The 24805-nt window shown below is 41.7% G+C and overlaps 1 protein-coding gene across 7 annotated transcripts in view; it reads right to left on the bottom strand.

The window, feature by feature from the left end:
• Window positions 1-267: 267 nt before the first annotated feature.
• inpp5jb (inositol polyphosphate-5-phosphatase Jb) overlaps window positions 268-24805 on the bottom strand; it is an 85858-nt gene continuing 61320 nt past the window's right edge. For 4 of the 7 annotated variants that reach the window (XM_087999972.1, XM_087999968.1, XM_087999967.1 and 1 more), the window contains 6 exons: window positions 21372-21481; window positions 15976-16183; window positions 14542-14679; window positions 12126-12209; window positions 10003-10107; window positions 268-4736 (listed from right to left, as the gene is read on the bottom strand). In XM_087999972.1, coding sequence (XP_087856098.1) covers window positions 4086-4736; window positions 10003-10107; window positions 12126-12209; window positions 14542-14679; window positions 15976-16183; window positions 21372-21481 — 1296 coding nt within the window. In that variant the 3' untranslated portion in view covers window positions 268-4085. The remainder of the gene's footprint in view (window positions 4737-10002; window positions 10108-12125; window positions 12210-14541; window positions 14680-15975; window positions 16184-21371; window positions 21482-24805) is intronic. The other 3 variants (XR_015761248.1, XM_087999969.1, XM_087999971.1) reach the window with 3 other exon arrangements.

The following is a 24805-nucleotide window of genomic DNA, read 5'->3' as shown; positions in this document are numbered from 1 at the left end:
ATTTTGGATGCTCCTTTTAGCTGCTTGTTCCAGTATAAGATTCGATTTAAACCAAACATGGCTTTCAAACCTCTGCCGACTATTGCTGAAGCTATTACTGAGTATTTGATTGCTTGGGCTTTCAAATGGATTTTAATTTCAAATATCTGCTGTCCTACCCAAAAAGATGAGCTATCTTGAGCAGCCTCCTATTTCTAACCGTTAATAATACTTATGCATAATGAAAAAAAACCTAACAACTCTGTAAAACAAACACAAAGCTCAAGATTACACACAATTTTTGTTTATTGTGCATCATTGTTCAACCGCGGTGAAAGTTTTTATCCATATACAGAGCATGTCATGTCTTACAATTATGGAAGACAGGAATTTCACACACATTACACACACGCGCACACATCAATTGCAGCCAGCTAATGCCTCCAGTTCAAACTGTGCTTGAGTTCATTCCGAATCCTGCCGTAAAAAAACGAATGCAGTAAATGTTAAAAGATTGTCTCATATTTAAGCTGCAGAATACTTCAGTGCACGACAAAAATTTTACTAAAAGGAAGTGAAGAAGCCTTGAGCTGTATTTTTATCATGCCCCCAGTGGAAGAAAATTCTATCCTAACCTGAAATCCTACTGAAACATTTCTGGTTGTAAAGTTTGACTCTGGCTAAACTACATAGACAGAACTCATAACCAATTCCCAAAAAATGAAAGTGCTTTTGTAAATTGTGAAATGGCTGTTGGAATACTACATTTAGTAAGGATAGGGATCAGCAACTGAAAATTCAACATCACTTTATTTCACTCCTGATCTTTCAGTGCTTTTCTTTCCCAAGTTCCCATTGACTCTGCTATTCCTAATCCCTTTGCCTCGTTTATGTTGAAGTGTGATATGTTTACACTGCAGTCCACATGCACACTGCACAATCCTTATCTAATATTAAAGAGTTTCATCTGCAATGAGGGGACCTTACACTGAAGAGTCCAATATTAAAAAAAAACGTTTTGTCTGTTTTGAGGAATTGACATTTTAATGAAGATTCCAGGCCTAAACTAAAAACGTTCTTATATTGATTAGTCCTTGTCTATATAGAATAATTAGCATATTTTACTGAAGATTCCTTGTCTTATACTGAAGAACCCTTACCTCTACCAAACATTTATCTGTACTGGTGCGCACCTGTTTACTGGAGATTCTTCATCTCCACCAAAGAGTTCTGATCTGTATTTAAAGGTCCATCTTTTAGATAGAAGGGTCTCAGTCCTATTATAGAGTGCATGTCTGTGGAGAAGGATCTTTGTTCATACTGAAAACTCCACAGCTATGCTGAAGAGTTGTGGTTTTTGTAAAAAGAAATGCTTGCCTATACTGAAAATGTTTCTTCAATTTAGAAGTATGCTTGGCTTTACTAAGATTCCATATTGTATATAAAGAGTCTTCGATCATACTGAAGATTTTTAAGATTTGGAGGTGCCGGTGTTGGATTGGGGGAACAAAGTTAAAAATCACACAAGACCAGATTATAGTTCAATTGGTTTAATTGGAAGCACTAGCTTTCTGAGCACTGCTCCTTCATCAGGTGGCTGTCATCGGGTGATTTTTTTAAAGGTTTTTTTCCCAGGATGTACATGTCACTGGTATTAATGACATATTTTTATTTGTTCTTTATAAGGTTGTGACAAACCACTTAACTGCTGCTGTTCTTGTGGTGACTTTGTACTATTTTTGATGAAATTCAATGGCTTGCTACACCATTTCAGATCGCAGTTAAGTTGTGACAGACTGGGTTAGGTGAGCAGATTTCTTTCTCTAAAGAACAATAATAGGCAATGATTTGGAGATGCCAGTGTTGGACTGGGGTGTACAAAGTTAAAAATCACACAACACCAAGTTATAGTCCAACAGGTTTAATTGGAAGCACACTAGCTTTCAGAAGCTAGTGTGCTTCCAATTAAACCTGTTGCACTATAACCTGGTGTTGAATAATAGGCCAGATTTTTAAAAATAGCAATCCAGTACTTTTATGGTCACCGTACTATATTTTTTTAAAAAAAGTTAAATTCTTAGCTGCTGTGTTGCATTTGAACTCTTATCATTAGCTTAGTAAGGCCTTTGGATTGCTACTGTAGTATATGTGTATTTTTTAAACTGAGATAGATTCTTGATCAATAGGAGAATCAGTAGTTATGGGGAAAAGGCAGGAAAGTGGACGTGAGGAGTGTTGAATCAGCCAGGATCTTATTGAATGTTGGAGCAGGCCTGGGAGGGCCCAATGTTCTACTCCTGGTCCTATTTCTTGTGGTACTGCCACAACACTCAAAAATGTCTTATACTAAATAAATCTGGTCTATTATAAAAGAGCTCTCAATTACATTAAACAGTCCTCCTTGCTTCTGAAGCTATCTTCACCTATACTTAAGTGTCCTAATTTCTACTGAAGATCCACATTGTAAATGAAGAATCTTCATCCTTATTGAAGAGTTCCTATTTTTTCTGGAGTTCTTGTCTACACTGAAGGTTCTGTGATTTTACTGAAGTATTCACCATATGGTATCATGATTAATATTTTCACCACTACTGACTAAGCTTATAGATGAGCCACAGCCAGCAGAACATTCAATGTCTGTAGAATTGTGCACCAGTTAAATCCCATGTATTTGGGCAAGGGAAGAATTGACCAGAGCTGGAGGTAGAAGGTAAATAAATTAAAATATCTTATACAAGAAGCTTATGTAATTATATACATCCAAAAGCATAACTTAATTTTAATTTTTTTTCACATTTAGCCAAGTCTAATATTCACTTGTGTTCACAGATCTGTACTTCTACATCAGTATGGGATGAATTTTGATTATCAACTATTGGGGAAGTTTAGAACAAAGGCCTGGAACCATCACCTTCCTTTGAGGGAGTAAGTCAATCAGGTGACTCAGTGCTAGACTCCATACCTACATCCTACAGACTGGTTCCAGAGTAAGTCACCAAAAGCCAGATGGATAGAGCAGTGATTCTTTGAATACTTGAGTAGAAAGCTGGTCACCTGCCAACACAGGCTAGGAATGCTGGTAGCTTTATTCCAGCACTGATGGGTAATAAGGGCTCAAGATGCACTCTGTATGAAACATTCCTGATAATTTCCCAGGTGCTGCTTAGCAGCCAAGAGCCATACTGTTTTCCAGAAGCAACATTCCTTACATCTTTCCCATATAGCAAGAGGTGAACTGGCAGCATTTTGAGAGTCAAAACACCCTGGATCCATTTTCTGCAGCAAAGTGTGATGTACAGTTCCACACATGCTGTGTTCCGGGATGAATAAACTGGCACACACTGTATCAGTAAACTTCAGGAAATAGAGAGAGATGGACAATGACAGAGTATTGATAAACATTCGAGAAATATAGTTTTAAAGTGATTCTTTAATCTCAAGCTCCCAGCAGACATCCAGGCTGGGAGGAAATGGAGATTAAAGGATATAAAGTTCTATTCCTACTTTCCACTCATGCAGCTCAAGAGTGTGATTTTCCCATGAATGCACAAAAGTTAAGAATCACTCTGCATCAGAACAATGAAGCAAATACTGAGAAAATGACATTTAAAAAGAGAGACAGGCGTGAGAAGGCAGCAGGTGAAACAAGAACAGCCACAAAGTCACTCACTCAGAAAGGAAAGCGTAAAAAGGAGAGACACTGAAAGAGGGCAAGATGGATAAGCAACAGAAGAGAACAATGAAGATGAGGAGCAAGTTTGCTGGAGTGTGTGCTCTGAATCTCACTCACGCAGTGGGATGGTAATGACATTAGTTAGAGTGTGAATTAAGTAACTAATTAAATAATTACATCATGATTGCATCCACTCATCAATTCCAGAGGCTCTAAAAGTCATCCAGCCTCTTGGGGTAACTCATATCACATTAAAAATCAGAATGCAGGCTGATTGTCCCACACATCTTCCAATTACATGTAACAATTACAGTCTCTCCAGTCTCTCTGTGCTTTGTTGACTCCTTGCGTCAACATGAGACCTTTGATTCCTTGTTACTTTGCCTTGTCCAGTGGCCAGTTTCTTCTCTCTGAAAATGCTGCTCCACTCTTCCTACTGCCATATTGGTGGCTGTGACTCTGACCCAGGGACTTGGACACTTTGAGAAGACTTGCCGGTGGAGAGTTGATTTGCTTTATTTAACTTTAAAGTGACGGCTCCATCCTGACCATGATGCTGGGAGAGTTTCGGAGACAGTTGTGGATGTTGAGCGCTGTCCCTTTGCTGCACAGGGAGTTCCTGAACCTGACTGCTAGGTCCCCCCATTGTAGCAGAGCCTGTGCCAAGAAAAGCCGGCTCTTTCTCCCAAGATGCTGGGTCTTTGAAAGTTGCTGAAGCTGAAGGTGAAAGTCGGTCCCGCAGGTTGTTTGCTGAGTTCTGGCTGTTTCCTGCAGTGGGTTTGCCCCCTGACGATTTGGGTTGGCCAGAAATGGACACCTGAGCCCCCCTGGGTGAGGGGCTGCGGCTTTTGCTTTTGTGCTTGGAGCCTACCCTGAGATTGAGCCCCTGTAGGGACCGTGTTATTGGAGCAACTGGGCTCTTACTCCGACTACGGCTCCGGCTGCTCCCCTTCTTCATTTTGCCGGGGCTGGGGCTGCGAGATTTGGGGCGGATCAGCTTCAAGGTACTCATCTCCTCTCCATCTGAGCTGGAATCAGAGCTGTCAGACTTGCTGGTGTCAGAACTTGAGGAGGGCAGAATAATCTAGAGGGAGAAGAAATGGGAAATTTACTTTGATTTTGTATGTATTTGTATAGCAGGGAAAAGTTGGTTCTGTGTCTGACCGATTGCTGGCACCTCATACAGAGCTGGGAATGGTCACTGTTCAGATTGGACACCGTCCTTCACCTGATACGGTGTAGCGCAGTCCCTCCCTATCACAATGTCAATCTGCAATCTTTTGGCAAAAGGGCCCTTGTGAGATAGAGTCATAGAGATGTACAGTACAGAAACAGAGCCTTCGGTCCAACCCGTCCATGCCGACCAGACATCTCAACCCTATCTAGTCCCACCTGCCAACACCCAGCTTATATCCCTCCAAACCCATCCTATTCATATACCCATACAGATGCCTTTTAAATGTCTTCAACATTTTTTAGTGTTCCCAGTTTCAAACATTGAAAGACAATTCCAACATTGGAGCTGACATTTGTATGGCACAGGCTGATCAGATATCAATCTGCTCTGCCTATTGTGAACTGGACTTTTATTGCACTCTCAACTCAGAAGGTTCTGAATTCAAGTCCCATTCCAGATGTAAAGTTTAGACTGGCAGTCTAGTGAGGAACTGAGGGAACGCTGCACTGTCAGATAAGATATGTTTTGAATGAGACATTAAACTGAATCTCACATCTGCTTTCTTAGGTGATTGTAAAGGATCCCATCACACTACTTCAAAGAGGAATAGGGGAACTCTCCCCTCTGTCCTGACCAATATTCATCCCACAACCAACACATCAGAACAGATTATCCAATCTTCATCACATTGCTGTTTGAAACAGCTTGTCAGGTGAAAATTGGCTGTTACATTTTCCACATCATGCCAGTGACTACACTTCCTAAGGAACCTACTTTCAGTAATGCTCTTTGGAATGTCCTGAGGTTATGCAAGGTGCTATATAATTGCAAATACTTCTTTGGAGGAAGAACACACGACTGAAGGTGATTGTGGCATTCCTTTGAGGAACAGTACCGACAGAAACTGAAAGCTGATCGTGCACCACCCTCTCCCTGGACTGGCATGCCCCTCTATACATCATTCATAATGAACTCAAGTGGGGTTTGGTCTTGGTACACCACATGAACATATACCTCTGAGATGTCATGTCAACCTCAAGGGCCATTCATGAAGCTTACAGGTTAATTCTGATCAATTGATTTAGGTGTTATATATTCTTGTAATATATTGTTATATTTTAGAGCTAGGAACCAATAGTTAGGTGTAAATGTTCCAGGGTTGGGAGACATATTTCACAGCTTCACCTGGAGAAGCACGTACCATTTCACTGAACCAGTTGGAAGTGGTTGAGTAAAGTGTTTGTCCAGCAGTCTGCAAGAATAAACAAGATAGAGTTCTCATTTTCTTCAAGCCGGAATGGTGATGATTCAGATTTTATCACAGAACTCATAGCAACACACCTGATCTCAGCTGAGGTTAGAGCTTTGAATGTAAGGTTTTCTCTCTTGGACTGGAATTGCATGCTCCAGATCTTTTACAGGAGCATGTACTTGGAGGGTGGCAGGTTTCCTTTTGTTACACTCTGACAGATTGCCTCCTGTCATAATACCCTTTTGAGTTTGTTAAATCTTCTGCTATGTGACTCTAATCACAGGTGCTGTATGTCCTTTTTTAACTTAAAGGTTGTGGTCTTTCTTCTGTTGGTTGCTTCAGCTCTGCCTTGGCCAAATCACTCTTTAGAACATGGAACATTAACCTGGAACAGGCCCTATGCCCATTACGTCTACACTGACCATGATGCTATTCTAAACTAATCCCATCCACTTGCACGTAGTCTCTATCCCTCTATTCTCTGCCTGTTCATGTGTCTGTCTAAATACCTCTTAGACATTGCAATCATATATGCTTTTACCATCGCCACTGGCACTGCATTCCAAGCATCTAGCACCCTCTGTGTAAAAACCTTGCCTTGCCCCATCTCCTTTAAACTTTCCCCCTCAACCTAATTCCCCATAGTTTTTGACATTTCCACCTTGGGAAAAAGACTCGACTATCTACCCTATCCACACCTCTCATAAATTTACATACCTCGGCCCAGTGTTTGCATCACCCCTCCCACTTCCTCACCCCTCAGCTTCCAATGCTCTAGCGAAAACAATCCACGTTTGTCGTTCCGGGCTTTGCTGAGGGGGGGGGGGTGGTGAGCAGCATTAAGGTACAGCAAGGTAAGGTCTTCCTTTTCTTTTCATCCAGTAATTATTAGAGGGGTAGGAATAACAGGTGTTGGAGTGGTCTGCCCTTCCCATGAGATGTAGGAGATCGTGGGGAAGTGAAATGTCCCACACAGTTAGAAATGTGTCAACCTGCAGCTCCTCTCAGATCACATGGATCGGTTGGAATGATGGTGAGACTCACTGAGAAGCAGAGAAGAGGCAGAAAGGAGTTCCAGAGATGTGGTCGGGTAGATGGGTGTCCACCAGGAGGGGGAGGCAGGCAGTCCCTGAGCTCCCTGTGGCCATTCCCCTCTCAAACAGGTATACTATTTTAGATACTGTTGGCAGCATGGCCTCTCAATGGAAAGCAGCAGCAGCAGCCAGACCAGAGGCATCACGACTGGCTCTACTGTATAGCAGGGAGGGTCAAAGTGTAGGTGAGCAGTGGTGATAGGGGACTCTGTAGTCAGGGGTACAGACTGGTGTTACAGTGGCTGCAAGCAAGACTCCATGATGGTGTTACCTTCCTGGGTGTGAAAGTCAAGAATGTTTCTGAGAGTGTACAGGGTATTGTGAAGGGGGAGGGTGAGCGCCAGAGGCTGGTACCAACAACATAGGCAGAAAGCGAGATGAGTTCCGGCAAAGGGAATTTAGGGACATATGCAGGAAGTTGAAAAGCAGGACCTCTCGGGTTGTAATCTCGGGATTACTCCATGTGCCACATGCTAGTGAGGCCAGAAATAGAAAGATAATACAGTTGACTGTGTGGCTCAAGAGCTGGTATAGGAGGGAGGGCTTCAGATATCTGGATCATTGAGATCTTTTTCAGGGTTGGTGGGACCTGTACAGGAAGGACAGGTTGCACCTAAACAGGAGGGGCACCAATATCCTTACAGGGAGGTTTGCTAGTACCACTTGGGAGGGTTTCAACTAGTGTGGCAAGGGGGTGGGAACCAGAGCAATAAGTCAGCATGTGGAATGTTTGAAGAGGAGAGATCAAGTAAGAGACGAGATCAAGTAAGCCTAGGAGGCAAGGCCAGGGTAATGAAGACAGCAGGACTGGCATCTGAGGTGTATTTATTTCAATGCGAGGAGTAAAACAAGTAAACCAAATGAGTTTAGACCCTTAGTTAGTACAGGGAACAATGATGTTATAGCCATTACAGATTCATGATTGAGAGAAGAGCAGGACTGGCAGCTCAATGTTCCAGGGTTTAAATGTTTCAGTAATGATAGAGAGGTATATAAAAGGGATGGGGGATTTGCATTGCTGATTAAGCAGAATGTCACAGTTGTACTAAGATAGGACATTTTGGAGGGTTCATACAGCAAGGCAATATGGGTAGAACTCAGGAGTAAGAAAGGTTCAATCACTGTGATAGGGTTAAATGAGAGGCTTCCCAAGAGCTACTGGGAGGTGAAGGATCAGATATGTAAGCAGATTGTATACAAACAACAGGGTGGCTGTGGTGGTGATTTTAACTTGCCCAATATTGACTGGGACTCCCTTTTTAGCAGGGGCTTAGATGGAGCAAAATTTATTTGGTGCATCCAGGAGAGTTTCTTGAAACAATATCTAGATAGTCCAAGGAGGGACTGTTGATCTTGAGTTCAGTAAATGCTGAAATTTGGCCAAGGTAATGGATGAATAACATGCCCCAAAGTACCAATAGGGACTGGGGCGGGGGAGGGGGGGGGGGGGGGGGGGGTGGAATCAATTCACCAAATACTGCAGAAAGAAAACTTCCCTCCTAAAGGGGTGATAAAACTATCAAAGATACCTTTTCAAATATTTGGAACAGATCCTGTTACATGCAGAGTACTTGTCACATGCTTGTTTAATAATGAAAATGGTAATATTGCACTATAGGCTGGAATAAATGTGAAGAACATTGGAAACCCAGGAAGTCCTGATGTGACTGAGGGAAAAAGGACACCAAGATTCTGGAGTTACATCTGACTTTCTAATCTGCAACCAGAAAACATGGAACTAAATAAACTACTGTCAATGATGTTGGTCATGGTTAAGGTGTTAAACCTTTCAAAAATGACATTTGGGAGTTTTCTAACTTATTTAATCAGTTCCGCATTGTTAAATACATTTAATCTTGTAAGTCCTGCCCATATAAGGGTAAAGCTGACTCATACTTTGTTGCGAATATCTCTAGGTGACTACTGAAAATTAACTTACATTTTTGCTTAAGTTTCTCAAATAGCATTATAAAATCATTGATTCCCCCAGTTCATTAAGGCCAGGCCAGTGTATGCATTATTATGCCTCTTGACATTTTGAGTTTTTTCACAGGATTCACCTAGTCTTTCTTCTGGTAACAATGTGGTCAGTTTTTCAAATCAGCAGTAAATTCATTTTTAAAATGTTTTTGGATTACTCACACACACTGCTGTCACTGTGGTGTATAGATATGTGTTAACTGATGTTTGAATAAACACCTCTCCAACTTGAAAAAATAAGAATTCTACCTTGTTTATTTTTGCAGGCTGCTGGTGAGGAAGGGAATCCTGGACTGCAACTAGGAATGATTCCTACCATCTCTACAAGCTTCTGAAGGTACCAAGAACATGTACACCCAACTGTTAGTTTCTAGTTCTAATATTCCAGATTTTATGTACATATACATAGATATAAGTATGTACAAAAAAAGTGTGTCAAGGATTACTGACTCCCTGAGTCAGGAGCTTCAAGAGAGGATGGGAGAAAATTCAGTTTTCCAAAACAGCTTTCTGTGTCATTATCCTGCTTATGTCCAGGTTTTCTGGTGTTGATTCAAACTATCTATCAGCGTATTATTACTGGCACAATCAAGAAAATACTTAAATAGTGGATACATAAATGGTATCACCAAGCGCATGCCCAATTTTGGTCTCTCAATGACACAAAAAGAGGTGTCACCAAATTGCGAATGGACTGGCACTAGACATGGCTCCAAAAGGCCATCAAACCTGGACACTTGCATTCACTGCCATGCGCTGTGGTACTCAGTTGTTAAATTGCATTCAGAAACATAAAACACATGCAGTAGAGACACATGAGGGCAGATCTTGGGTTGCATCTTCTGACCTGGAAGGGTTCAGTCACTCCCACAATGGTGTTGAAATTGTTGCTGTAGTAGCATAGGATGTACTCCCCAGTGCCCTTTGGCACGGACTCCTCACTGAACATGACCTGCAGAAAGATGGAAGAAATTCCACAACAAATAATAGCACGGAACTGATAAGACTGCAGTTTGCTGAATTTTCTCTCCATTCTCTCTTTACCTGAAGAGGTTGACTCTGGCTGGGTGTCAGTCACATTGCCACACATTACGAGTCACCATTTTTAGGGTTGAGCAAAAGCCGCAATGTCGACAGGCTGTTGATTGTGGAAGGCATCACAGATGAGCCTGGTCCTACCTCACCTCAACAGCCACATCTAGAGATGTGATTTCATTCAGAAATAGACCTGTGAACCTTTGGCATTTCAGTATTTGATTATGGTGCGGAATAGTACAGCACAGAACAAGATTGATCCCTGGTCTCTAGTCATCTCAGGGCAATCAGAAGGGTATGTGGACTGAGGATGGATTATATAAACCAGAGTCGTAAGCCTTGAATTTAGAAGTTGTGGGTGATTTGGTCAATATTTGTAAGATATTCAGCGACACGGATCGCGCAGATACAAAAGCTATCTTTTTGCAGGCTGGGGAGAGTCGAACCAGGGAGCAACATCTAAAAAGTGGAGATAGACCTTCAGGAATGACATCAGAAAAGTTTCTTCACACTCAAGGAGGCAGAGGATTAATTCTTTTCCACAAAAGTCAGATGATGTGAGATAATTGTTAATGTTAAATCTTGGATTGTAGATTTTTGTTCAAAGATGTAATGATGGAATAGGGGGCAAAGGTTGGGTTAGGTTACAGATTAACCAAGCTCCTGTCAAATGGAGGGAATAGGAATGGGAGCGTGGTCAAATCCAGTAAAGTCATGGTTGATCTGACTGTCACCTTAACTCTACTTTCCTGCGTTTGGATGAATATTGACACTCCAGATAAAACAAAAATCTGTCTAACTCAGTCTTGAGTATATTCAATGTCCCAGCCTCCACTGCTCTCTAGGGAAAAGGACTCCAAAGACGTTCTTACAGAGGAACTTCCACCATATCCCCATACTAAGTGAGAGTTCTCATTTTCAAGCTGACTCAAGACTCCCCCCAACCAAAACAAGCATTGAACCCCCCTCACAATCTGATGTGTTGTGATCAGATGATTAACTAGTGCCCTGCTGTTTCTGTGCTCCAACTGCTGCTTCAGAACGAGTGAAACTGTGGTCACTCAAGGATGAATATCTGTGTGGATTCATGTTCTTTAACTTTCCTTTTCCTTCCATTACTCTACAGCAAAGGGCACCGTGAACTGTATCCAGGGTGAGTCAGTGTTGGCCATAGAGAAAGGGCGGGTTAAATATTTGGGTAAGAGGTAAGATTCACAGTGACGTTTGCTCTTGTGTTTTTATCAAGGTATAGTGAACCATAACTTTAATAAATTATTGAACTATTCAAATAGCTGAGACATTGAAATAAAAGATTGAGATGTCCAAATCAACTTTCAGTGTCCGTCAAGGTGAGGGGTCTCAGGTATAGCAGACTCAAGAATCTACTCTGCCCCAAAGATCCTAGAAGAGCAGTCTCATTGGACTGAACAAAATCAACATTTCTCTGCCAAATTATTGCAATTTTGTGCAGTAAGTTCACACCAATTAAAATGGTCTGCAGTTATTCAAATGGATTTTAGATAGAGCCCTTCAGCCTTTAGAGAGTGAAAACCTTCATCGGCGGAAGGACATTGAGTCACCATGGAAACAAATCATTCATTCAATAAAATCAGCCTGTCTCAGCACATACAATCCAGATCATAGGGACCCACATTGAACTATATCCTTTATCTGTAATTCAGTATAGTTGTGAGGGGGCTACTGTGCTAACCACTCACACTTTGAAGCAATTCCACGCTTGACAACTCTTCTGTCATTAAGTCTGGCCTGCTTATCCAATCTAGCCTTGATACTAGATTTGAATCCATAAAACAAAGGAAAAAGATCGATGTTTAACACACCACAATCACATCAGCATGCCCAGTACACTAACCCCAATGTACAAAGAGGTCACATTTAGTATCATGAGGGAAATGATTGTGTGACAGTAGTTACCTGATAGCATTGCTTCGTGGCATCAGTTTCATCATGCTTTGCCCAGATATAGGTTACATAGTCCTTGTGATGTTTGAACCCAACCTGTCAGTAGAGATAGGAAAGAAAATCAACAGGGTGGTCTGTAAGATTGTCTTTGAAGCTATTGACTTCTAAGTCTCTCTTCAAAAACCTTAGGCTGCCTTTGGTGCCCGAGGCCTATTTGGCTTCTATATAGACCTGGTACTGTGGAAACTGAAATTCTTTGAAGTGAGAGAAGTTTTACCACGTCACACCCAGTCCTCACCAGAAGCAGGCAGAAGATGCAGCAGTCCATAGCTGGCATAAGTCACTGCCTATAATGTTGGAAAGCTCTCCCAGAAACTTGAAGGAGAAGAAAGAGCTGATGTCGGACCTATGAGAGGAGTTTCAACCCTTTGAGAATCAATTGTACAAAAAGACCCCGAAATCTGACCCCATGCTATTCAATTTCCTGAAGAAATAAAAACTAAAACTCACAACTGTGAAATTAATTATATTCAGTTTTGTTTTCCATGGCTTGTGTGAGAAATAACCTTGGACTTCAAAAGGGTTATAAATTTTTTAGTGATTAACTGGCTTTAAAATAGCAACTGTTGGAAAATTATTAGAAGAGGCTACAGCAGGAGTCTGAGCCTTCTGAGAGCTGAAGCTGTTTCTAATCTCTATTTTCACAGCAAGGAAGGTGAGGAAAAAACACCTCAGTAGTATTTACAATTCAGATTTCTTAATTGTAACATTAAATTCATGGCTCTGTTATTTTAGCTGCAACTCAGGCAGGAAGTATAGAGGAGTGACTGAAAGGTTCATTGAACCTTTACGGGAAGGACAAACCCATAAGGTGGGTTTTCATAACCCTTTCTCTCTGGGTAATAACGCTTGTCCAGTCCTCCCTATAAAACTCTATTCCCTCAATCGGCATTGCATTAGCAGCTTGCCATTATTTTAAAGAAAACTCAACCACCAAAGCCAAGGCATGGAAGGGAGAAGTTAAATGTAACATTTTACCCATCATCAGACTATTGAGCAATTGAACCACTCACCAAAATGGTGTAGGTACCTACCTTGTCATAATGTACTCGTCTATTGCACATAATGTGCACATGGTGATGGCCTATTAGTATTATTGCTAAACTACTAATTCAGAGATCTCGGTATTGTTCTAGGGTCCTGGGTTCGAATCCTGCCAATGGCAGGTGGTGAAAGTTGAATCCAATAGAAGTCTGGAATCAAGAGTTTAATGTTGACCATGAAACTGTTGTCAATTGTCAGATAAACCCAGATGGGAAGGAAATCTGGCATCCTCACCAGGGGCTGACTAGTGGCAAGTAATATTAGTGCCACATAAATGCCAGCAATGACCTTCTCCAATAAGAGTCAATCTGTCCATGACATTCAATAATTTTACCATCACTGAATCCCCCTCTATCAACATCCTGGGGGCTACCACTGACCAGAAACTGAACTGGATTTACCACATACACAGTGGCTACAAGAGCAGATCAGAGGCTAGGAATATTGCAGCAAGTAACTCACCTCCTGACTCCCCAAAGACGGTCTACATCTACAAGAACAAGTCAGGTGTGTGATGGAATACTCACCACTTGCCTGGATGGGTGCAGCTCCAACAACACTCAAGAAGCTTGATACCAAAATTGCCCACTTGATTGGCACCACATCCACAAACTTCCACTCCCTCCACCACCCACACTAAGTAGCAGCAGTGTGTACTATCTACATGATGCATTGCAGAGATTCACCAAAGATCCTTAGACAGCATTTTCCAAACCTATGACCACTTCCATCTAAAAAGACAAGGGCATCAGATACAAGGGAACACCACACTTGCAAGGTCCAAGCCACTCACCATTTTGACTTAGAAATATATTGCTATTCCTCAGTGTCACTGCTTCAAAATCTTGGAATTCCCTCCCTAATGGCATTGTCTGTCAACCCACAGCAGATGGACTGCAGCAGTTCAAGAAGACAGCTCACCGCCACCTTCTCAAGGGCAACTGGAGATGGGCAATAAATACTGGCCAGCCAGTGACAGCCATGTTCTGAGGTGAACAAAAATAAAGTCAACCGCACTGGAGTGGAACTGGAGGCAAAAATATCAAATTATCACATCTCAGAATGCCAATATTCCCAAGATCGACTGCTCTTGTGTACGATTTTTGAGTCTAGAAATATGAAGCACCTATTTTGTAAAATTATACAAATATAAAATATCAATGATCCCTTGCTAACATCTTTTTTCTAACTCTAAGTGCAGGAGTCCTAATAGACGTGAATGCCAATAAGATATTACCCACACATGACAGCCTGCAAGTGCCTTTTGATTTCTGGCCACTCTGGTCTTTTAGAGCCTCTCCAAAATGGGTGATAAATAACTTACCCGGTACAAACCGAGCCAATCCCATGAGCTCTTGGCGAAGGAGCTTGCCATCCTGTATCTAACCACAGCATCTGAAGGTTTGTTCCATTCATCCTCCACCTGGAGCTGAATCAATGGGGTCTGCATTTTATGGGAAAACTATGAAAACACATCAGAAGAAAATAGAGTCTTCGGTGAGAAAAGTTTTGACAAATAGCCATCTATTCCTAGTGACTCTGGATCTCCAGAGAAAAGCTACCCATCGTTCAATGCCAAATGTTGTTAATGTTCAGAGACATCAGAGCATGGCACATTTTTTATTTATTGGGCAATCTCCAAGCTTGGAACAGAGATTCATTTACATCTTTATCAACTATGACTTGGGAGTGCTTCCTGTTCACATGATATCACTCATAAACCCCAATACGTGTGGGATCTATCCTCCAGGTTTTCAAGTAAAATTCAGACTGGTTCCATACTCTTAGTAACTGCTTCAGAACATGAGCAAACTCAATGCCAACCTCAATCTCTTTCCACCACAGTCTGAGAGCACATTGCTATAGAAGCCACAGCTGCTGCCTATAGTCCATCACTCTCCACCAAGTCAACCCAATGCTGAAAGAGACTGGAAGTTAGTGTGATGGGGGAGGGGAATGAAAGCATCCAGCAAGATTTCCAGTAAAGCCTGGGCTGTGCTGATATCACATGAGGTGTTCAAACCTCTTTACTGGAATTCCTCAGGGTCCCAGGTTTCACATAGTCAGAAAGAGCTCAGTTTCAAGTACTTATAGAGTTGGAGATATTATGTTTTGTTCTCACAATTTTAGCACAACTGAGCAACGTGGTGGTCTCTTTCAGAGTCAGCCATATTGCTGTAGGTCTGGTGACTCACACAGATAGTTTAGCACAGCCGGTTTCCTTCAACATCCAAAAGGACATTAGAGAATTAGATAGATCCTTACAACAGTCCAACAAACACACTTAGTGATTCCTGAGTATTACTGATGCTAGTTTTCATTGCAGGTTATTCAATGAACTGAAGATAAACATTACTTTGGGTATCTGCATCACATTCCATCAACAGGTGTCAGTCACAGGGAGCTCTGGTGAAATACTGTGCAGAAAGTAACACCAACTACTGAAATGGTAGAGGCGAGTACAGTTACAACATTTAAAAGACACTTGGATGGGTACATGGATAGGAGGGGATTAGGGGAAATGGGCCAAACACAGGCAAATGGGACTAGTTCAGTTTAGGAAACCAGGTCAGCATGGGGCGAGGGGCCTGTTTCCATGTTGTATGACTCTATGAACTCATTAACCAGCTGGAAAGACAGAGAGAGGGAACTTTCTACACAATGGGCCATGCCCTGTAACCTGATCGTCCCAGTGTCAGGTTCTGCTTTTCTTATATTCCGCGATTGAGACCTGTTACAACAAACTGCACTGCCTCACCTTCAGGGAAAAGATGGCGGTGACGGGTTTGTGATCGCTGATGAGGTACTCCATATGACTGCGGTAAACATGCTGAAGCACTTGAATGTGGCTGGATTTGCCATCTGGGGATTTGCTCCTCCTGAGATTTGGTGATAGGTCGTAGCAGTCGGACATTTTCACCCTCCAGAGAATCCGATCTGTCCAGGCAGGTTTGCGTTTCTTCGAACTAGGAATCATTGGATAATTGGAACAGTGAGTATTTTCTGATTTAAAAAAGAACACAAAGCGTCATCTCTCCTTGTGAAAACTGGGAGGAGGCCAGCAACACTCTTTTAAGTTGTTCATAAGATGTGAGCGTTGCACGTTGGGCCAGTACTTTTCTTTACTGCTCCCAATTGCCTTTGAGGTGGTAGTGATGGTGGTGAGCAGCCTTCTTGAACCACTGCAGTTTATGGGCTCTAGGGAGTCCCATTACATCATTAGGGATGGAGTTCCACAATTTGGACTCAGGGACAGTGACCACTGATATAGTTTAATATCAGCATGGTAAGTGGCCTGGAGGCAAACTTGCCGGTTTAATTGTTCCCACGTGTCTGCTGCCCTTCAAGTGGTGGAGAATACGAGTCTGGAAGATGCTTTGGTTAGTTTCTGCAGTGCAAATCATATTCATATCAGCAAATCAGCTGACAACTTGCAACAACTCCCACATACCAGTCCAGGGTGTTATCACAGGGCACTGAGACATCTTTCTGAAACCTACTCAGTGTTTGGGGCCTCTCCAGGTGCTTCCTTTGACAAAGCTTGGTGGACCCAGCTCATAGGAAAACACTATGTTCAGAGACCAAGAGGTGAAAGACTTTTCACCAGGCTAATGCTCTCAAGCCCATCTACTCCTATCCCTGCAGTCAGTGCAAGGGAAATGGCAATGTAGAGAAATAAATGTCTCCCCACATTCAAACAGTTCTTGAATGATGAGAGGACCATTGTTTATCTGAAACATGATCTTCCAAGCGGTGATGACATTCCAAAGTCCCAGATCTCGGTGAGGGAAACACTGATAACAGAGCAGGAACCACAAAAATTCAATCAGGTCAGTTCACAAAACCCTCTCACTGTGGTATAGCAAGGTCTGGACCCTGCACAAAACCCCTCAGGCTGTATGTTTAAAATGAAATGCAAATTGTTAAATTTAACCTCCAGGGAAACTTGTGAATGACCCAACTGATCTTTATGTTTTAAAATCAAACTCCAATGTGCTCAGTATCTTCATTTCCAAGTATTACTGCATTTTTGCTGTTTTCTTTCCTCCTCGTCTATAATTAATAATACAGGCTTACAGTATTGCAGATGCTGTAGTTCAAGAAAACAAAGTGTACCACACTTCATGTAATTCAAATCTGAACTGTTATGTATTATACTGTTCCAATGTTTTAAAAAAATACATTTTGTGGAAAAAAATGCAAGTGATATCTGGAAAATGTTTTTGCTCCACCTCAAAGGTCATGTTTGATTCATCCAGTGTTGACTTCAGAAAAGTCTTGGGGTCCCTTAGAGTTTCTAAACACTAATCATCAACTTTTTACTGGGAGGGGGATATGCTCTGCTGCACTGAGATAGTCATAATTTTAAAACTGTGTGATTTTATTTGACTTTATGTTGATTGTGGACTGAATTGGGAAATGGGTTGTTTAACAACAAAGGAATGAGGAAGGAATTATAAAGTAAGTAACTGAAACTCATTATGGGTGGCATTTACACTGCTGCTTGGTTCAAGCAATGGGGCAGTGGGAAGAAGATGGCTGTAATCCACCATACTCTGAGGTTCTGAGTACAAGTGAGCCTTGGCTGACACAAAATGGTTGATTGGCTTGTGGAATTATGTCCAGTTGTAGATGCCAAAGGCCATCAGCCTGATAACAACAATCTGATTGGCTCCTGGCTGGCAGAACGATTTGTGGAAGTGATGAGTGTGAACAATATTGGCAGAAGCCTTGGAGTGCTCAGAAGGCAGATTCTCTCTCTCTCACTCATTCACTCACTCTCCAGTAAAATAACTAAAACCTGAAGAAACTCAGTTTATTTACCCTCACCAGTTGCTGTAGGCTTTAGACTTTATAATTTGAGAACCAGTTGCTCATGCAAATAAATGAGAGAACCTGAGGAAAAGATCAGAGAACAGAAGGACTTGGGAAAGTCCAATAGGACCAGGAGTGTACTGATTGATCAAATGTTCCAGCTGATTAAAAGGTCCACATAATTACCATAAAAACACACACTAAGTAATAGAAATATAATGCAGGGATATACACATCACTGTTTACTTTATTTACAGCATCAATCATTAAAATAGTAATGCAACTTTGCCTTAAATAAAACTTACCATCAGAAAACCTTCTCACCTCTCACCCTCAACTGACTACTCAGACATGGCAGTATATCACGATATTTGAAGAGAAATTGACTCAACTATTTGTATTTCAAATGGCCATTCGATTGAACAACAAGTATAATTGCTGTGGTTCTGTTCGCCGAGCTAGAAGTTTTTGTTGCAAACGTTTCGTCCCCTGTCTAGGTGACATCCTCAGTGCTTGGGAGCCTCCTGTGAAGCGCATATGTGGTGTTTCCTCCGGCATTTATAGTGGCCTGTCCCTGCCGCTTCCGGTTGTCAGTTTCAGCTGTCCGCTGTATTGGCCGGTATATTGGGTCCAGGTCGATGTGTTTGTTGATGGAGTTTGTGAATGAGTGCCATGCTTCTAGGAATTCCCTGGCTGTTCTTTGTTTCGCTTGCCCTATAATGGTAGTGTTGTCCCAGTCAAATTCATGTTGCTTGTCGTCTGCGTGAGCTGTGGAGTGGCCAAACTAACACACAACAAAGAGGACACCACAACACACACCTGGGTTAAAAACCTCTCCCACAGACAGCTCACAGACATGGCAAGAACAATACTGGCCAAGGGACTCAACTACAACCACAGGGATGCCAAGACAGCAGACTTCCTAGCAGCACTAGAATGCACACTCAGGAACAATGGACTGACAGAAGAGGCACAACAAACAGTGAGACAAAGTATCGTACCCCTGATAACAAGGAAAAGACAAACACATAACTTCAACACCAAGGAGAGGGAAGCACTAAAATCACCAAGAAACGATAAGAACATAATCATACCACCAGCAGACAAAGGCAGAATGACGGTCATCCTGGACAAAGCAGAGTACATCCAAAAAGCACAACAACTACTTGCAGATATCAACACCTACCAAAAGAGAGTTTGACCCCACTCCACAGCTCACCAATAGGATAAACAACACACTGAGGAACGTACAAAAAAACGGACAGATAACCAGGTCTGACCTACAAAGAATGAAACCTGAAAGCAACAACACCCCCAGATTCTATGGACTACCTAAAGTGCACAAACCAGACATCCCACTCAGACCCATAGTATCACTACCAGGGACACCATCATACAAACTGGCTAAAGAACTACAGCAGAAACTGAAACACCTGATCAGCGGATCCAGACACTCTATACAATCAACACAGGAATTCTTGGACATCATCAGAAATATACACATAGACAAGGAAGAAACCATGGTCTCATTCGACGTAACGGCACTGTTCACCTCTATTGACAAAGCCCTAGCCTGAGAAACAATAGCCAACCTGCTGAACAGACATAACAGACAACAGGACGTTGAACCCATCAACAAAGACGGCATACTTAAACTACTGGACTTGTGCCTCACAACACACTTCACATTCAACAACCAGATATACGAACAAATCAACGGAACACCCATGGGCTCACCAATCTTGGGACTCATAGCAGAAGCAGTAATGCAAAGGTTAGAACAAACAGTCTTACCACAAATTCAACCCAAACTCTGGGTCAGATACGTTGATGACACCTTTGTAATCATTATAAACACGGAAATAGAGAAAACACACCGGATCATCAACTCCACACTCACAGGAATCCGATTCACGAGAGAGGAAGAAAAGGACAACCAACTCCCATTCCTAGACGTGAGGGTACAGAGAACACCAAACGGAGAATTCACCACAAAGGTACACAGGAAAGCCACACACACAGACCAAGTCCTGAACTATGAAAGCATCCACCCCAATACACACAAACGAAGTTGCATCAAGACACTATTCAAAAGGGCCACAACACACTGCAGCACACCAGAACTGCAAAAAAAGGAAGAGGAACACCTATACAAGGTATTCGCCAAAAACGGGTATCTCGCAATTTCATCAACAGATGCCTAAGGGAAAGACAACGGGACGAGGACATGCCGCAACCCAAAGGACTAGCCACACTACCATACATCAAGAACATCTCTGAAATGACAGCCAGACTACTGCAACCACTAGGACTTATAACAGCACACAAACCAACAGCCACACTCAGACAACAACTCACCAGAACGAAGGACCCGATACCCAGCATGAGCAAACCTAATGTAGTGTACAAAATCCCATGCAAGGACTGCACAAAACACTATATAGGACAAACAGGAAGACAGCTAACGATCCGCATCCATGAACATCAACTAGCCACGAAACGACATGACCAGCTATCCCTAGTAGCCACACACGCAGACGACAAGCAACATGAATTTGACTGGGACAACACTACCATTATAGGGCAAGCGAAACAATAAACTTCACAGTATTTGAGGTGTATAATTTTTGTTTGTTTATCGATAGTGTCGGTTCATAAGGTGTGGGTTAAAGCAAAGTTTCCTGGACTTGTTAAGGACAGAAACCTGGTCAACGTTCTTTGCTAACCTGACTCTACCTGACAGGTAAAATGGAGACTTTGCGTACTTTAATAAAAGTTTTAATGTTAGTGATGACTCTAGGAAGGATTCAGCTTGATTTCCAGTTAGCTAACCCAGAGGGTCACAACAATAATCGAACACTGCCTCCTCATGGTCATTGTCTACATTGACATCTAGAGAATGGTATACACCTTGCGAATTTATTGGAGGGCAACTGGTGACCACAGAATTCTGAAAGAGCAGGAAGGCAGGGGAAAATGAAAAGAGAAAAATATCTTTCATATAATTAACTTCAAATGTTCTTCAATAACTTGTTATCTTGTGGTTGCAAAGACTGAGAATCACTATAGAAATATATCTGTCAGTCCATAATAAATTCTTTTTTCAGTGGATACAATGTATTACTCTATTTTTATACATATAATCAACTCCAGGAAGTTTGCTGAATGTTTCCCATTAGCTAGATGTTTGCAGCTAGTTGAAATGGCTGAGCAATAGCCCACATTATATTTACACACTGGTCATTCTTGGAGCTTGTTGCAGATTGAACTTAATAACAAATGCTATAAATGTCATCAGCCAAGTGAGCTGAGAAATCCCAGAGGCCAAAGCTGTCTTACCTGGTGTCAAATGTGTTTGTGCCCACATCATATTTGTACGTTGGCCTAAAGTTGAGAGGTCCTTCCTGAAATCCATTCAGTGCTGGCTCAATTGCCTTTGCAATGTTCAACTGTAAAAAGCAAGTATCACTGTTAACAAGCAGCGCAGCAACAAGGCACACAAATTATATTAACATCAACCAATAGATGTCAGTCTTGTCTCAGCAGCAATATTCACACCTCAGAGTCTAAGGATTGTGAGCTTCAAAGCTCAAGCACATGCTCTAGGGAGATACATCAGTGCAGTACTGAGAGAGTGCTACACTATTAGCAATGCTGGATACTGCAACGAGATAGTAAACCACGGTTCCAGTCACTTTGCAGGAGCGTGTGGTAAGAGGTGAAAAAGTGTGTGGAGATCTTTCCTGTCTCCTGACCAAGTTTGGTCCCTCAAATAACATTAGCAAAGACAGACAAGGAAGGTAGTTTATTTAGTTGCTGTTTGTTGGATCTTACCATGTATAAATTTAAAGGATACAGTAACCGCGTTGGATAAAGTTAGTGGGAGCAGGCTGCCGGGCACCAGTTGGGCTAAATGGGTCATTTTTATACCAACACATTTCCTTTATCACATCAGTGCCAAAAGTTCAGAATGACTTCGTTGTCTGCACAATGTTTTGCCAGTGCCTGAGTTTGTGAAAGCTGCTGTGTAAATGTAAACGTTCTTTCCACATTACTGATCGTTTTAAAATGGCTGTGATGAGAGGGTTTATACTGAGTTATAATGTCCGTCCCACAGTAATACATAGCCAGAACCAGCTCAAGTGAATACGATGATAGTCTCCCCAGTAAGGATCCTGAGTGAAGTCAGTTTGAGAATATAACAGTCTACTTTCTATCAAGTTGGTGGCACACATTAAGACAGCCTCTAAATGAGCACTAAAGTGACAATCTCACTCATTACAGCTGGGAGAGTGGAAACACATTACATTCCTGAAGATGAGCCAAAGACACATTGTTAAGGGAATGTAGAGTGAGCTTTACCCTGCCTCTGTCAGGAAGGGCTTCATTTTGACAGTGCCTGAAAAGCTGGGAGGATGTTCAATTCTCAACACTCTCACTCCCAAATTTGATAAACATCAATACAAAATGTATTTTAATAATGATTTAAAATAAAGTGGTGCTGATGTTAAGGGCCCTTCAGTTAAAAAGCCTGTTCATGTCAAGAGTAGATACAAATATCTGTCATTGATAGCTATATTTAACAGCATTGTGAAACATGTCACAAAACTGGGGAATGAAGGTGAAAGATGTCTTGGATTTTCCTGTTGCCGTATGGCATTTAGGATAAGGAGATTTAATTGAGACTGCATTAGATAATAGACTTTGTTCACATTTAATGTATCCAAAATAACTGAAGACTTTGACATAAGAAATATGTCCAGATATACTAAATAGGTAACCCGGGTTGTTCGTTCTTAATCTCATGAATGTCAATTTGGAAACATTAGATTAGGTCAACAGGAATACACACTACCAACAGAGGGTGCTCCCACCTCATTAAAGTGGCAGATGGTGTTCAGACTGAATAAGGCCAACAGTTTCCAAACATGATTCGTAGGTGCCAGTGTTGGACTGGGGTGGACAAAGTTAAAAATCACACAACATCAGGTTATAGTCCAACAGGTTTATTTGGAATCACTACTTTCGAAGTGCTGACTCTTCGTCAGGTAGTTGTGGAGCAAAATCATAAGACACAGACTGTATAGCAACAGGATTGCAGTGTCATGGAATGCAATATTAAACAAATTTAGCTTAAATCTTTCATCTTTTAGAATGACTATGTTAGTTTCAGTTGCTTCATATGTAAATCCTAGAACTTCTTTAAAGTTACATTCTCAAGATAGCTTTTAACATTAGGTGTCATCTCAGCTCAGATAACACATTGAAGGTGTGAAGTTAAAGTCTGTCCGTGTCCCAATGTTAGTTCAGACTGATTCTATTTATAAACTGGGAATTAAAGAATCTTACATGGATTCATGCTGTTTTTGAGCAAAATAAAATGTAATTCTTCAAGTACAAATTCACCCCACAAACCTGTGTGTGTGTGCGCGTGCGCAGGGGAGACTGAGTGAGTGTGTGTGCATGGAGGTGTGAGTGTCTGTGAGAGAGTATGTGTCTGTGTGTGTATGATGGGGTATAAGTCTGTGAGAGGGTGCGTGTGTGGATGTGAGTGTGGGTGTTTGTGTGTGTGTGAGCATATGAGAGAGAGCTTGTGTATGAGAGAGGGTCTGCGTGAATGTGTGTGGTGTGTTCGTGTGTGCGCACCCTTCCAAATAGGCTACATCGAGTTCAGAAAAGGTAGCCATATGTCACTGTGCAATCAGAGACCACTTACCTTTCATTCTAATGACATTGGGTTTCGAGTCTAAATGAATGTTACCAAACCTGCTGAATAGTTCTAGTATATTCTCTTATAATTTGTCAAAAGTCAATCTAATGTTATGAAACATACAGTCTTTAGAATACTGGCATCGAGCCTCCACAGTAATGGGCACAGGATACAGTTGCCACAATATCGAGAGTCTCCACAGTGCTAATGATAAATGCCCTGTGCTCACTGTGCCAATAGGGGATGCCCAGCTCTTACAGTAGCAACTCAATACTGGTGAAGATTGCTCAACTGTCACTGAAAAATGATGCAACTGTGAAATACCGAGAAAGTTCAAAATGTGAGTAAAAACTGGAAAATTTGAAAATAATCAGAGGGTCAGATAGCATTTGTGGAAATTGCGTGGCACTTACAGAATGCACTACAGCAACTCGCCAAGCCTCTTTCAACTGTATGTCCCAATCCATTACCTCTCTATATCTAGAAAGACAAGGGCATCAGACACATCAGAACACCACCACTTGCAAGTTCAGCTCCAGGCAATGCACCATCCTGACTTGCAAACATATCATGATTCCTTCAATGCCTCATTGAGTTGAACCATCTGTTTCTGTGGTTGTGCATCTCTACGACTCTATGATCAAAACCCTAGATCCCGCCTTATATTTAAGTTGACAAAAGAAGCCAATTTAAGCATTCCTTGAGTTAATAAAAAAGTGAGGTAATTTACTACTAAAACATGATAAAATATAAAATATAATGACAAGCACTCAGACAAGAAATGAGAGGTGATTCCAGAAAGGTAAAGTTTACAAAAGGAATACACAAATTGGTCTTTAGTTTGTTTGTGACAAATCAGTTGTGAAACATTGCGATCATTTTGTTGGAAGATTCCAGTGGTGAAGTTTGTATTTGAGGAGTTGTTTGCAGCTAGCTGAAAGGAATTTTTCCAGTTTCCTTTTACAGTGCCTGTATTGACTTGCTTTCAGCAATCAGAGAGAGTTCAGTGTTTTTACCTGCACATGCAGAGATGTCTAAATGAATGTTCTCAGCTGTATTCCTT

Source organism: Chiloscyllium plagiosum, unplaced genomic scaffold (genome assembly GCF_037043375.1).
Source record: "Chiloscyllium plagiosum isolate Xiang-an unplaced genomic scaffold, Cpla_swu_hap1 HiC_scaffold_24, whole genome shotgun sequence".
Taxonomy (NCBI): Eukaryota; Metazoa; Chordata; class Chondrichthyes; order Orectolobiformes; family Hemiscylliidae; genus Chiloscyllium; species Chiloscyllium plagiosum.
The sequence above is the reverse complement of the archived record's forward strand: the minus strand, read 5'-3'. Positions and strand labels throughout refer to the sequence as shown.